Below are 13,871 nucleotides of genomic sequence, written 5' to 3' on the forward strand. Positions count from 1 at the left end.
TTTCAAAGAGTCACTTCACCCAAATTACAAGAAGACATATTTTCTGTCTTACCTCCAGCAGCATCTTGTCAGATGTGCTCTGTGTTACAGTGACACAGAGTCACAATGACTGTGAGTGAGAGAGCTGCAAAATGTAATTCATTGTTTCTGATCTACTTTTCTTACATGTTTCTCAATACTGAATAAACACTGAGCTCAGCACGTGACTTTTTACATCCCATACTGCTGCAGTCCATCTCTTTGAACTCATACTGGTATAAAGGTTATTTCACTGTCTAAAGATGCACTAGACCTGTCAAGTGATGCATGAAACCAACTTTCACGCCTGTCTGTTCTGTTTTCTCTTTTCTTGTGTCAGTGGGAAGCAGCAAACAGGTTTAATACCAACAGGCCATAACACTATTTTCTTATTCTCTCTTATTAAGTTCTTAGTTTGCTTTATTTTGATGTTGGTGTTAACTGGCATTTGGCTCATCATGAATATTAATAATCTAAAGAGGAAGGAAATCTAGTAGTTTAACAGCCTGATATCCGTGTTCTGCTTGCTGACACAGAGGAAGGCTTCTTTAAAGACAGCGTCCTTCTTCATTGTAAGTAGAATTGTTTATTGATGTGACTGATACTGTATATCTCCCTTGTACATTATTTTATCTGCTGACATGTTTTATTGTCTCTGAAGCCACACAGAGAGATGAGAGGAGCAGCTATGAGTTTAACTGCAGCAGCGAGTGGATTTGTCGTCTTCCTTCTCTCTGTGTCAGGTACTGAATATCTAAACTTATATTTATTGCATTAAAACAGGGGAATCTGGGAAATGTAGGTCTTGTAAAAGTAGGCTGAAGGTCAGATGTGAAAATAAGTGGATCAGAATGAAGTATCAGGATCAGTTGTTCACACTGTATGATGAAAACAGCCAGTTTAGGGGGTATTTCCTAATTTCATTGTCCTGCTTGCGCTAATGCAAATGTATATTGAACAGTGTGAGTTCATTTTTCCAGAGCTGATGCTGCCTAAACGATGTTAGCACTATGCTGTGTTATTGTCGCATTGAATGAAGACGTGCAATGCAATTTAACGCACCAAAGCGTCGGCTTGTTCCATTATCCAACTTGTACAATGGAAATTAGACAAGAAAGTGTAAACCGGAAACAGAGACTTCAAATAGTTCCTATTTGAAGCTACTTTTATCACGGTGAAGGTTTTAGAGAGATAGGCCTACTGGTCTCACACAGTGAAGTCATACTGACACAACTTCTCTCATATCTTCATCTGCAACTCCTGCTAGTTCCTTTTGTACTGTCTGACCTCAGTGTGATGTTTCTGTGCTCTGTGTTGACAGCAGCAAGGTCCAAAAATAACTTTCTTTACTGCCTGCCACTGTGACAAGCAGGTATTTTTGTCTAACACACAGAAATTGTATCTGTCAATTTAGAAATGCACCAAGATAACCTAAATGAACATTCTGCTCATTTAGGCATACTGTGATGTAAATAATGTTATCATTCAAATTTTAAAACACAAAAAACATTGTGCATGTCTTTTAGTACATGACATTAATTTCACTTAACCTAACAATCACTAACAGCCTGATATTTCAAAGGTACGTTACAGATGACAGGAAACCTAACAGTCAGTTAAACCACCAATGAATGGGTCCTTATCTCAATAAAAACGTCTTCTTCTGGATCCCAACAAGCAAACAAAAAATACTCCTTTCAATACAAAAGTTGGCCAACGAAAATAAAACCAAGTGATGTCTCTTGTCTCTGATTGACAAGCTTATGATTCTCCATCAACACTGGAGTTCCCTCCTGTTGTCTGGCCGGTGCTGCTGGTAAGCTCACCGGCTGTCACTCAGGAGGGACTGGGCCTCTTCCACTGCTGAGTTTGGTTCAAACACCACCACAGATATTACCTGAGCTGACTGCTCTGTGTGTCTTGTGTGTGAGGCAGGGGTGTGTACCGATCACCATAATAGGCTACACTAAACTTACTACACGTGTCTTTCTGTTGAACGTTTTCTCTGTCTGCCAAAATGGCGGATGGTCTGACGATCTGCCAACAATTTACCCTCATTCAGCGGGTGCTAAAGTCAGAGATCTTGATAGCAGTTTTCTGTTATCTTATGTTTAGCTGCTAGAAACTCTCCCACACCTCAGTGCGCTGTATTTATTTTTAGCTTTCACACTTAACTCAGCAGCAACCTGACCGCAGAGTGAAGAGAGAGAACTGACCAAGAAAAGCACAGACTCTCTAATAATTTATATTTCTCCTCTTATCCCGGTCAGTAAACTGCATTAAAGGTCACAGGTCTGATACTTTCCTGTTCACTTCACTGCACCTTCAGACTGGATGATGTCATGCCTCAGTGCACATAGAGATGAACTGTAGAAAGCATGTGTACATCTTCCTTTGCACTGACTGTGTATAACTGAGCAAGACGTTGTGTTTAGACTTCTCTCTGTTCACCCTGGTTTTATTCAGAAATAACATAAAAAAGGTAATAAAACATTAAATATTTAGAACAGGAGTTAGGAAGTGCTTGGAAGAAGAATGATACAGAACATCTGTGAGTATTTTATGTACCACTGTTCTGCGGCTCTATCCCAGAAAAGAGTGTAAAATGTAATTTTATTAATTTTCTGTTTGGATTACTTGTGTGTTGACACATAAGCTTTTCAGGCATTTTGTTTAGATTTTTTTGAATGAATGGACCCAAGCAGAAACCCAACTTTTCACAACATTAAAATATGACAAACACCTTATAAACTTTCTGTGACAATGACTGCAGATAATTCAGGATTTTGAAGGTTGTCCAGGTTACGTTTCCCTCAAACCATATGTAGTTTGATCCACTTTGTCTGTTATTAATGTTGATTGTGTCTGATGTGCTCTGTGTTACAGTGGTACAGAGTCAGTATGGCTGGGGAGTGACTTACACTTATACTGAGATCTGTGCCTTCAAAGGATCAACTGTGTACATATACTGCACCATTAAATACCCGTCCACAATAAATGGCCACGATACTACAGTTGAGGAAACATTCTGGTTTAAAGGTGATAAAATTATGGATCTGAAAATAAAGTCAGAGTATTCAGGTCGTGTAACTTATAGCTGTGATAAGAACCGCTGCACTCTGAGAATCACAGACCTGAGAGAGAGCGACTCAGCTGAGTACAAGTTCAGTTTCATAACAAACCAACCAGGTGGGACATATACTGGTTCACCTGGAGTCACTCTGTCTGTCACAGGTAACATTTTCATCTGAATATTTATTTAGTTCTGTCCAACATCTTATGAAGGTTACTCACATCTTTGTGTGTGTGTTGACAGTTCAGTTTAAAATAAAGATTTCTGTTCCTTATTCACATATTCAGATCTCCAGGTGCAGGTGAGCAGATTACAGGGGTCTTCTAACTGGGCAGAGCTGAAGTGTCACAGCAGTTGTCTTCCACCTGGTCATCATTACTACGTCTGGTACAAGAATGGACAGAACATTGGGGGACAAACATCTAATTCTTATTCAGCCTCCTTTAAGCCTGCAGACAGCTTTTCCTGTGCTGTAGGAGGATATGAGAAGTCCCGCTCTCCTTCAGTGTGTGAGTTTACATCCAGTCTTCCACTGACATGACACCATCTGGTGGAGCCTTTAACCTATTGTACTGCACATTAACTGCATGTAACTCAGTGCTATTTGGTGATTCATTGTAGAACTGGATGAAAACCAAATCATTTCCCCATGAGATTGTAGACATGTTGCATAATTATTTCTTATTCTTGTTCACTGTCTTCACTGTAAAATAACTCACAATGAAAACGTATTAAAACAGGATTTGTTATTTTGTCTTTAGACTGTTTAAATTCTCTGGATCAGATCAAACTTGTGCATCATCAGAGAAATTCCCTGATTATCTGTTCTTGTATCTTTAATGGACACTTTTTAAAATGTGTTCTTCAGCAAAACACTTCATGGGTCCAGGTTTTAACTTATTCTGATCCATCCACACAAACACATGAGTGAAAAGATGAAGTCAGATATTTTTAAGTGATTAGTGTTACAAGATCTGTCCAATCAAGTTTGATTGTGGAAGTGATGATGTCAGAAAATGCCACATGTGGGAAAATCATGTCTGACACACATTTTCATTGTTCAGTGCACTCATTTAGCTTATTTACCCACTAGAGGTCATCAGTAGACATGGTGGTGTCCAAAGACACTGAACCAGGATCATTTGCTTGGTCTCCTGTCTTCAGCACTGCTGGACTGTTGGAAATTTTCAGTCTTTATGTTTATGTGCTTTAGGTTTTCTGTTTGACTTAAAGATAAGAACATCCTTCTAGTTTGGCCTTAACATGTGTCTTAGGTGAAAACCCATTGCTAATATACAAAAATCAATGAAAGAAAATGAAGGGAATTTCTTAAAGGGCATGTAGATTACCACTCTCCTTCAGTGTGTCTTTAGTCCACTGCTTCAGTATCAAACTACCCAACTTGTATCCATGGTAACAGGACCCCATATAGTTTCTGATACAGGAGGAAATCAAGATGCACCTCCACTTTGTGTTTGTATGAAATATTGTCCATTTAATGTGTTAAATGTGTTCATGTTTTCTCCTCCAGATGCTCCAAAGCTTCCCTCTGTGTCAGTGAGTCCCTCTGCTGAGATAGTGGAGGGCAGTTCAGTGACTCTGACCTGCAGCAGTGATGCTAACCCAGCAGCTACTTATACCTGGTATAAATATCATGGAAATCCAAACCTTCATCTTCCCAGAAAAGAACCACAGCTTATCTTGAGCTCCATCCTGTCCTCTGACTCTGGAAAGTATTACTGTGCAGTAGAGAATGATCTGGGAATGAGGACATCTGGATTAGTCCCTATTAATGTGAAATGTGAGTAAAACAGAGCTAATTTAAAGACGATCATGCAACTAATGAAAACTTTTTAAAGCTTAATTATCCAGTCAAATGTTTTGCTGATCATGCACTTTCTTCAGCTCTGCCTGTTTCACATTCACAGTCTGCTGCTGTAGTTCACTGAGCAGCTACAGTAGGGGAGAGCAGGGGCTAAAGAACCATTTTTCAGAAAAACATGATTTTAAAACATAATGTTTCAGACAGAGATATATTTTTGCTGTGGTCACTAACTCACAGGTGTGGTCTATCAATATCAGGTGGTATTTTGTACAAATGTAGAACAACTTCTGTATAATTTCACTTTAAACATAACTGGCACATTCTTACTTTCGACCCCGTCAGCTGGGACAAAAGTAACACAACAAAACAAGCTAGATTTTTTGTGTTACCCCTGTATTTAATAAATAACCATGACTGTGACCTTGTTAATGTGTAATTGCAAAGATGTTTTGTCCTTTATCTTTAAAAAATAAATTAAATTACATTTTTATTTTTAATATTCAGTTTCAAAAGTAACCTGACAGCCCAAACTTGCATTGTTTAGAATATTTCATATTATATTAAGGATATATTATAAAGATATAATATAAATCTGCAAAAGCAGGGGGGAAATGGTTAGATGGAGATTAAAATAAAATAAGATTTTACTGATCCTGCATTGGGAATATTTGCATGTTTGCATGCAGTTTCAGAAAAAATGAAACATAATTTAAAAAGATAAGACAAATATGAAAATAAACATTAAAATGAAGTTAAATTTGTTTTAGTAAGAGCAGTATGAGTGATCTGCATTTTGAGTGCTTTTTACTGGCACACTGACCTCCTTAGGAGACAGGCCAAAATAAATATCAGCTCTCTCTTAATATAAGCATGCAGCTTCCTCTCCTAGTCCAAGGTTCTGTCACAGCTTGGACTGCAAATGCAGTCAGGGCTCTGAGAAAATCGCCTTGTTACTTTCGTCCCGTGTTACTTTCACCCCGGTTTACCCTTAGATGGTGAAAAAACAGTTTTATTTAAAATTGGTCTCCCAGATCTGCACAGATGTTCAGGGGATTCAAACCTTGAGTAATCCCTAAACCACCTCTACAGTTTTCAGATGCTCCCCACATATCTAACATCCAATGTGACCACAGGCTTCTCTTCTGTTATTGACTCTGTATCCTCGAAAATACCATTTGATTGCCGTGACCTGTAAACTGTAATCATCAAGATTAAAAACAAAAGAAGACTTTTATTATTTAACTTAATGTTTAAAGAATCTGGATTATATTTTTCCCTTTTTCAATTAAATTAAGGAGAAAAACTTTTTCACAATATTCAAATTTTGTGAGATGCACCTGTATGTCCATATACTGTACTGGATTTTGTTGGGTGGCAAACACTTTTGAAATGTAGGAAAGGCAAAGGTTTTGAACCCCATGCAATTAAATAACAGTATAAACATCAACAGTCATCTATAGAAAAGTAACAATTGTTTGTTGTTGTTTTTTTCTAATAGCAATTATGACAATGAATGTACACGTCAGAACATAAATGACGTATACAGTTTATTGATATCTTATCTTGTACTAGCTAGTAATATAATATCATTAAGTATATTTATCCAACTCTGCTTTTTCAATCAGGGCCATAACTGCAGTATTTATAACACACTGCAATACTTTTGGGTGATATAACTTACCTCTGTTTTACCCACGTAAGATGCACGTTCATCTGGTATCTTCTTAGATGTAAATGAGTATAATTCAAGTGGCCAAAACACACAGCTCTGTCTGCTGCCAGTCACAAAACCACCTCCAAAATTTCAGATGCTTCCACACACATAACTATTACTCGTTTCAACACAACACAAAGAAATCTGTCTTCATTTTTGTTCATTTATTGATCTTTTCCAGATGCTCCAAAGCTTCCCTCTGTGTCAGTGAGTCCTTCTGCTGAGATAGTGGAGGGCAGTTCAGTGACTCTGACCTGCAGCAGTGATGCTAACCCAGCAGCTAAATACTCCTGGTTCAAGAGGAATGGAAATCCAAACCTTCATCCTCTCAGTAAAGAAACACAGCTTGTCTTCAGCTCCATCCAGTCCACTGACGCTGGAGAGTATTCCTGTGTAGCTGTGAATGAGATGGGGAATGCAACATCTAAATACACAATTAATGTGAAATGTGAGTTAAATGCAGCTAATTTAAAAAGCATTGAACTAATGACAACTTTATAAAGTTTAATTATCCAGTCAAATGTTTTGCTGATCATGCTCTTTCTTCAGCTCTGCCTGCTTCACATTCACAGTCTGCTGCTGTAGTTCACTGAGCAGCTACAGTAGATGATGAAAAAGCAGTTTTATTTATTATTTGTCTCCCAGGTCTGCGCAGATGTTCAGAGGATTCAAACCATCAGTAATCCAGAATACCACCTCTAAAGTTACAGATTCTCTCACACATAAATAAACATCCAACATCCAATGTGGCCCCAGGCTTCTGTCCTTTCATTGACGCTTGTCTCCTGGAAATGATGTCCATATAAAATCCTGGATAGATTTCTTTTAGGTGGCAACATTTTTTGGATTGTAGAAAGGGCTAACATTTTGAGCTCCATGCGGTTTAATTACAGTACAAACATCTTCGGTCATCAGCAGAAATGTAAATACAATTTTGTTTCATTTTTGAATTAGAGATTTTGACCATAAAAGTCCACATGTCAAAATATCAAGGACTTATAAAGTTGATCTTAGCTTATGCTAACCAGAAATATCATATCAATAATACCCATCTCTGCGTATTTATAGTCAGTCAGGGCCATCACTCCAGTATTTACAACATAACATTTTCAGGATTCCCATGTGTACTGGAAAACCTGGAAAACAGTTGACCAGTTTTTCAGTCGTGGAAATCACCTAGAAAAAGAGAAAAAATAAAATGGTTAAAATTGTTTAACACGCTGTGTTCAGTTGCTGAAGTTGACGTGCTTGATTTGCCTGCAAAGATTTAAGGTTTGTGTTTCAACCCTAGCAATGGTTTCAAATGTGTTGAGCAATGTTGAGAAAGCTGGATAAGAACCAACAGGAAGTCGTGGTCAAAACAATGAATAGGAGCCCAGCTGTATATGCATCAAATACTGGTTAACGGCACATTTTTGTTTACTTTGCTAACACTGACTCTTCAAATGTAATGCTACGCTACGAAAAAATAGACCGTAACACGACATGAAACCTTTTAGTCGCGGCTCAGAGAGGTTGTGATTAGCTTCGTTAGTAAAGGAGCTAACATATGGTGTGAGAAACTGATTTATACCATGGCTTCTTTTAATTTTCTATTGTTACACGTTCTTTAGAACATCAATTAACTTTTGATATTTACACACCTATAAAGTAGTCTCAGTGTTTTGTAAGGTATTACACTTGCATATCAATACACCAACTTTGTTGTGAAGGGTGGTGTTGTGACACTGGTCTGATGAGGACCACAGAGATTTTAGAAAGCTAAGGTAACAGAATGCTGGGATTTGTTTGTAGACAAAATTGCAGACTATTATTTTTCAGTCAGGAATACTTTCATCTAATAACTGATATTGCGGCATTGTAGTTATGTTTGGTGGTATGGCTCTGTTCTGGGATCTCCCTGACCTTCCACGCGCGAACCGTGGAAAGCCCGAGGCGGAGAGTAGTAGTAAAGAACACCTGTACAGAACAGAGCAGACATGCTGAATTACATAATAGTCAGATACAAGATGGCACTGAAACACTGTGTTAAACGGGCCCGGGGCTGAAGACCGTACTGTTTATTATCAGGCTGCGGCCTCTGCTGCTCTGTCGCCTCTGCACGCGAACACACATGTGGGCCTACACCCACACACAGCGGCCAGTGCAGAGATACAGTAGGCTGCGGTGGAGACAGAGTTGGCGACAGCTACCCACATTACTGTCGTATGTGCAATAGAACCTCCCAAGTAAAAGACAATTCTTATCGATAAATCTGTTTAACAAGCACTTGTAGAAGGTGATCTGCTCTGTTAACGTCTCTCATCCTATATGATGAAATCACACCTCGCTAACGCTAGCTTGGCAGTTAGCTAGATGTTCAATGAGCTAAATGAAAGCTGTCTGCAATTAACTGTTTAGCTTAGATTGCCATGTAGCTTCAAATTGGCACGTAGTTACTTGCAGTGACCACTTGCAGCTGTCTTCTTCTAAAATGATAACCAATACGGCCTGAAAGGCGTAGCTGGGGTGGCAGTGGGTTGTGAGCTGTTGCAGAGGAAGCAGCGAAGCCAGGCAGGCTGCACAGCTTAAATAAGGTGCCTTGTATGGAATTTACCAAAGAATGCTAAGAGATTAACCCGCTGAGCTGTCAGCTGATGTGTATTGCTTAAGATGGCTGCTATCAACTCGTGTGCTGGGATTTTTGTTTTGCTTTGTAATTGGTTTTATTTGATTACAAGTTAGTCTGTAAATCATCTGTTCCAAACTCCAGTCCGGTAGGCGGTAATGCTCCTAAATGCTGGTTGCCAACCGGCAATCAAATCAAAAGAAGAAGATGTCCTGGGATTGTGAGCTGAGCTTGACTTCGTTGCCTGCCTGAACTATCGTTTGCTTCATATATTAAGGCTAATTAGTTATTGTTGGTCAGGCAACAAAATTAAAATATAATTAATAAGAAAAGCTCTTGCCAAAAAAAATCACAGCATCAGCAATGGCAATACTATAAAAAAAAAAACATTAAAATGTAGAATTAAAAGCGTATAACAAGTCATCCCAACACACAGCTCTGCCTGCTGCCAGTCTCAGAACCACCTCCAAAGTTTCAGATGCTTCCACACACACACACAACTATTACCCATTTCAACACAACACAAAGAAATCTGTCTTCATTTTGTTCATTTAATTGATCTTTTCCAGATGCTCCAAAGCTTCCCTCTGTATCTGTGAGTCCCTCTGCTGAGATAGTGGAGGGCAGTTCAGTGACTCTGACCTGCAGCAGTGATGCTAACCCAGCAGCTAATTATACCTGGTACAAGGAGAACCAAACTCTGCTCAGTGAAGAACCACAGCTTGTCTTCAGCTCCATCCAGTCCTCTGACTCTGGAGAGTATTACTGTGCAGCTGTGAACAAGATCGGGAAGAAGACATCTGGATTAGTCACTATTAATGTGAAATGTGAGTTAAATGCAGCAAATTTAAAAAGCATTGAACTAATGACAACTTTATAAAGTTTAATTATCCAGTCAAATGTTGAGCTGCCTGCTTCACATTCACTTGTTTCCAGATGCTCCAAAGCTTCCCTCTGTGTCAGTGAGTCCCTCTGCTGAGATAGTGGAGGGCAGTTCAGTGACTCTGACCTGCAGCAGTGATGCTAAACCAGCAGCTAATTATACCTGGTACAAGGACAATAGCAATCTAAACCACCTTCATCATCCCAGGAAAGAACCACAACTTGTCTTCAGCTCCATCCAGTCTTCTGACTCTGGAGAGTATTACTGTGCAGCTGTGAACAAGATCGGGAAGAAGACATCTGGATTAGTCACTATTAATGTGAAATGTGAGTAAAGCACAGCCAATTTTAAACACATAATTTAACTAATGACAACTCATTTTTGTTCATTTAATTGATCTTTTCCAGATGCCCCAAAGCTTCCCTCTGTGTCAGTGAGTCCCTCTGCTGAGATAGTGGAGGGCAGTTCAGTGACTCTGACCTGCAGCAGTGATGCTAACCCAGCAGCTAATTATACCTGGTACAAGGAGAATGAAGACTCACCAAAAGCATCAGGACAGAACTTCACCATCACTGACTTCAGAGCTGAACACAGTGGGAATTATTACTGTGAAGCCCAGAACAGAAGAGGACATCATAACTCCATCTTGCATCTGATTGTTCTGGCAGGTAAATTTTCGAGACCTAGGGGTAATCTGGACCGGCAGCAAAGGTTACACAGGCTAGGCAGCACTGTGTAGCCACTGTGGATTAACAGAGAGATGACCAAAGTTAGCATCTTGCTCAAGTCAGAGCTCGTTTATTTCTGACTACAATCACATAATGTCTCAGTCACATCATTTTCAGCTTCCTGCTTAAAGTGCATGTTACACAAATGCAAAACATTTTACAAATAAACAACAATTGACATAACCAAACTGGCAATATACAATACATAAAGCATTCTACCTTACGGAAAATAAGTATACATGACATCAAAATAATTTAACATATTCCACATACTGCAAATCGACTTAACTCAAAATAACACGTAACAAAATAATATAACTCAAAACACACACTCACTTTACCCTGATTCCTCTGATACACTCACTCACCTATTACCACATTAAATTATATTTCTGCTAACATTAATGGTAACACTAGCATGAAATACACATACATCTTTCTACACATTTCTTGAACGTCACACTCTCTCACTTGCACTTAACCGCAGCGCGTAACAATATGGCGGTACGACGACACGCTCGTGTGTGATCAGCGAGGTGAACTAGTTTGAATATGGTATCTTTCCCCGGACCATTTACTCACTACTGGCTGGCTAAAACTCTTCACAACGTCTAGAACACATTTTCGTCTGTTACAGAATGTTAATGTTAGTTACTCACACTTACAAAACTACCGTGAGAGACTGAAGTTCATGAAAAAAAAAACCTACTGAACATGGCGACGGTCGTCAGAGCAGTTAGCTACAAAACGAAGCTTTCTACACTTTACACACATCTTCAAATCATCTTACAACACTACAGAACATTTTATAGAGCATTCCCATTACATACTGATCCAAGCAAAAAAATAGAACAACAAGTTTTACTGTACCTGTGGATTAACATTTAGATACCAAAGTTAGCGTCTTGCTCAAGCCAGAGCTCGTTTATTTCGGAGCTGCGCATGAGTGGAGCTTGTATCTTCAGCCTCCCTATTTGATCCACAGCGGTACCAGAGCACAATCTACTGACGAGTGCATTACCTTTATGTTGTGACTTAGTGTATTAGGATTGATCAATTATAACAAAAAAATGGGGGGTGCCTGTTTACATAAAACTAAACATGTAGCATTTCCAACCTACTACATATACATGGATGTTTACTGCACCAGACCTGATTCAAATAAAAAACCAACACATTCTCACTCCTATAACTGGTACAAAGAAAATAAAATGTCCTGTCTGCATTTCCAGACTGTTTTTCTGTAGCTGCTCAGGGAGAAACCTCCATCATGTCAGATGTGGATCACACTGACTGACTGATTAACAGACAGAATCTTCTGGGAAAGTGATTTATTAATGTAATCTTGCTAATAAGGGATATCACATATCTATCTGTATTTCTAGGGAATTCAACAATAGTAATGAATATCATCAGGTTGACTCTGGTGGTCTTGATGCTGATTCCTCTGCTTCTCTTGAATCTGTGGACGAGGTAAAACAATCACAATCCATCAGTTCAGTCACCGCTCTTTTATTCTTCAAAATTCCTTTAGTTTTGGCGTTATGAATTTCATCATGTTAACATTTGTATTTGTTGTTGTTGGACTCAATCCAGGAAGAAGAAAACTCTGAGCTCCACCTCTGAACCAAATGAACCTGGAGAGACGATAGAGGTGAGAGAGAGGTCCTGTTGACAAAATGTCCTCTTCATCACAGTTATAAAAACTTGGTTCATAAATGCTCTGGAAAGTTCAATTCAGTTTTATTTATATAGCGCCAAATCACAACTACAGTTATCTCACAGCGCTTTTCATAAAAGAGCAGGTCTAGACCGTACTCTATGATGTTATTTACAGAAGCCCAACAATTCCCACCAAGAGCAAGCACTAGGCGACAGAGGCAAGGAAAAACTTCCTTTTAAGAGGCAGAAACCTCGAGCAGAACAATGGCTCAGGGTGGGCGGCCATCTGCCTCGACCGGTTGGGGGTGAAGGGGAGAGAGAGAGAGAGAGAGACAGAGAGGAAGAGAGAGGGAGGGACAGAGAGGAAGAGAGAGAGAGAGAGAGAGGGGAGGGAGGCAGTCTACATAATATACACACAGAGGTACAGACAGTAAAGGTGATGTTGCTATAGACTAATGGTACAGATATTTATAGTAGTGTTAATGATAATAATCGTAATGGTAATGATTAGAATAACAATAATAACAATAGTTGTAGCAGAGGATGTCGAGCAGGAACACGGGGGCAGCAAGTGACCCGCAACCACAGATCCAGACTCCACAGCTCCAGAGCCAGAAACACCTGCAAGAAGTGATAGGAGGAGAGAGGAGAGGGACAAGAACGCACAAGACTACGGGAAAGGGAAGAAGTTGAGTTAGTAACATGCATTAATGGGATGAGGTTGCGTAGAGAGGGAGAGAAATAAGAGGAGAAAGGACCTCAGTGCATCATGGGAAGTCCCCCGGCAGTCTAGGCCTATAGCAGCATATCTAAGGGATGGTTCAGGACTCACCTGAGCCAGCCCTAACTATAAGCTTTATCAAAGAGAAAAGTCTTAAGCCAACTCTTAAATGTGGAGATGGTGTCTGCCTCCTGAACCCAAACTGGAACCTGGTTCCACAGGAGAGGAGCTTGATAGCTGAACGCTCTGGCTCCTAGTCTACTTTTGGAGACACTAGGAACCACAAGTAACCCTGCATTCTGGGAGCTCAGTGCTCTGGTGGGGTAGTAAGGTACTATGAGCTCTTTAAGATAAGATGGTGCCTGACCATTAAGAGCTTTGTAGGTAAGAAGAATGATTTTAAATTCTATTCTGGATTTTACTGGAAGCCAATGCAGAGAAGCTAAGACAGGAGAAATATGATCTCTTTTCCTGGTTCCTGTCAGAACACGTGCTGCAGCATTCTGGATCAGCTGAAGAGTCTTAATGGACTTTTTCTAGCAGCCTGATAATAAGGAATTGCAGTAATCCAGCCTAGAAGTAACAAATGCATGGACTAGTTTTTCTGCATCATTTTTAGACAGGATGTTCCTGATTTTC

The 13,871-nt window shown here is 39.5% G+C and overlaps 1 protein-coding gene across 1 annotated transcript in view; it reads left to right on the forward strand.

The window, feature by feature from the left end:
- LOC123958235 (B-cell receptor CD22-like) overlaps positions 1 to 13,871 on the forward strand; it is a 30,819-nt gene that overhangs the window by 13,459 nt on the left and 3,489 nt on the right. The window contains exons 5-13 of the mRNA XM_046031533.1: positions 359 to 375; positions 2,905 to 3,252; positions 3,379 to 3,600; positions 4,623 to 4,892; positions 9,808 to 10,065; positions 10,175 to 10,447; positions 10,529 to 10,789; positions 12,235 to 12,322; positions 12,446 to 12,503. Coding sequence (XP_045887489.1) covers positions 359 to 375; positions 2,905 to 3,252; positions 3,379 to 3,600; positions 4,623 to 4,892; positions 9,808 to 10,065; positions 10,175 to 10,447; positions 10,529 to 10,789; positions 12,235 to 12,322; positions 12,446 to 12,503 — 1,795 coding nt within the window. The remainder of the gene's footprint in view (positions 1 to 358; positions 376 to 2,904; positions 3,253 to 3,378; positions 3,601 to 4,622; positions 4,893 to 9,807; positions 10,066 to 10,174; positions 10,448 to 10,528; positions 10,790 to 12,234; positions 12,323 to 12,445; positions 12,504 to 13,871) is intronic.

This window comes from Micropterus dolomieu, linkage group LG01 (genome assembly GCF_021292245.1).
Source record: "Micropterus dolomieu isolate WLL.071019.BEF.003 ecotype Adirondacks linkage group LG01, ASM2129224v1, whole genome shotgun sequence".
NCBI lineage: Eukaryota > Metazoa > Chordata > Actinopteri > Centrarchiformes > Centrarchidae > Micropterus > Micropterus dolomieu.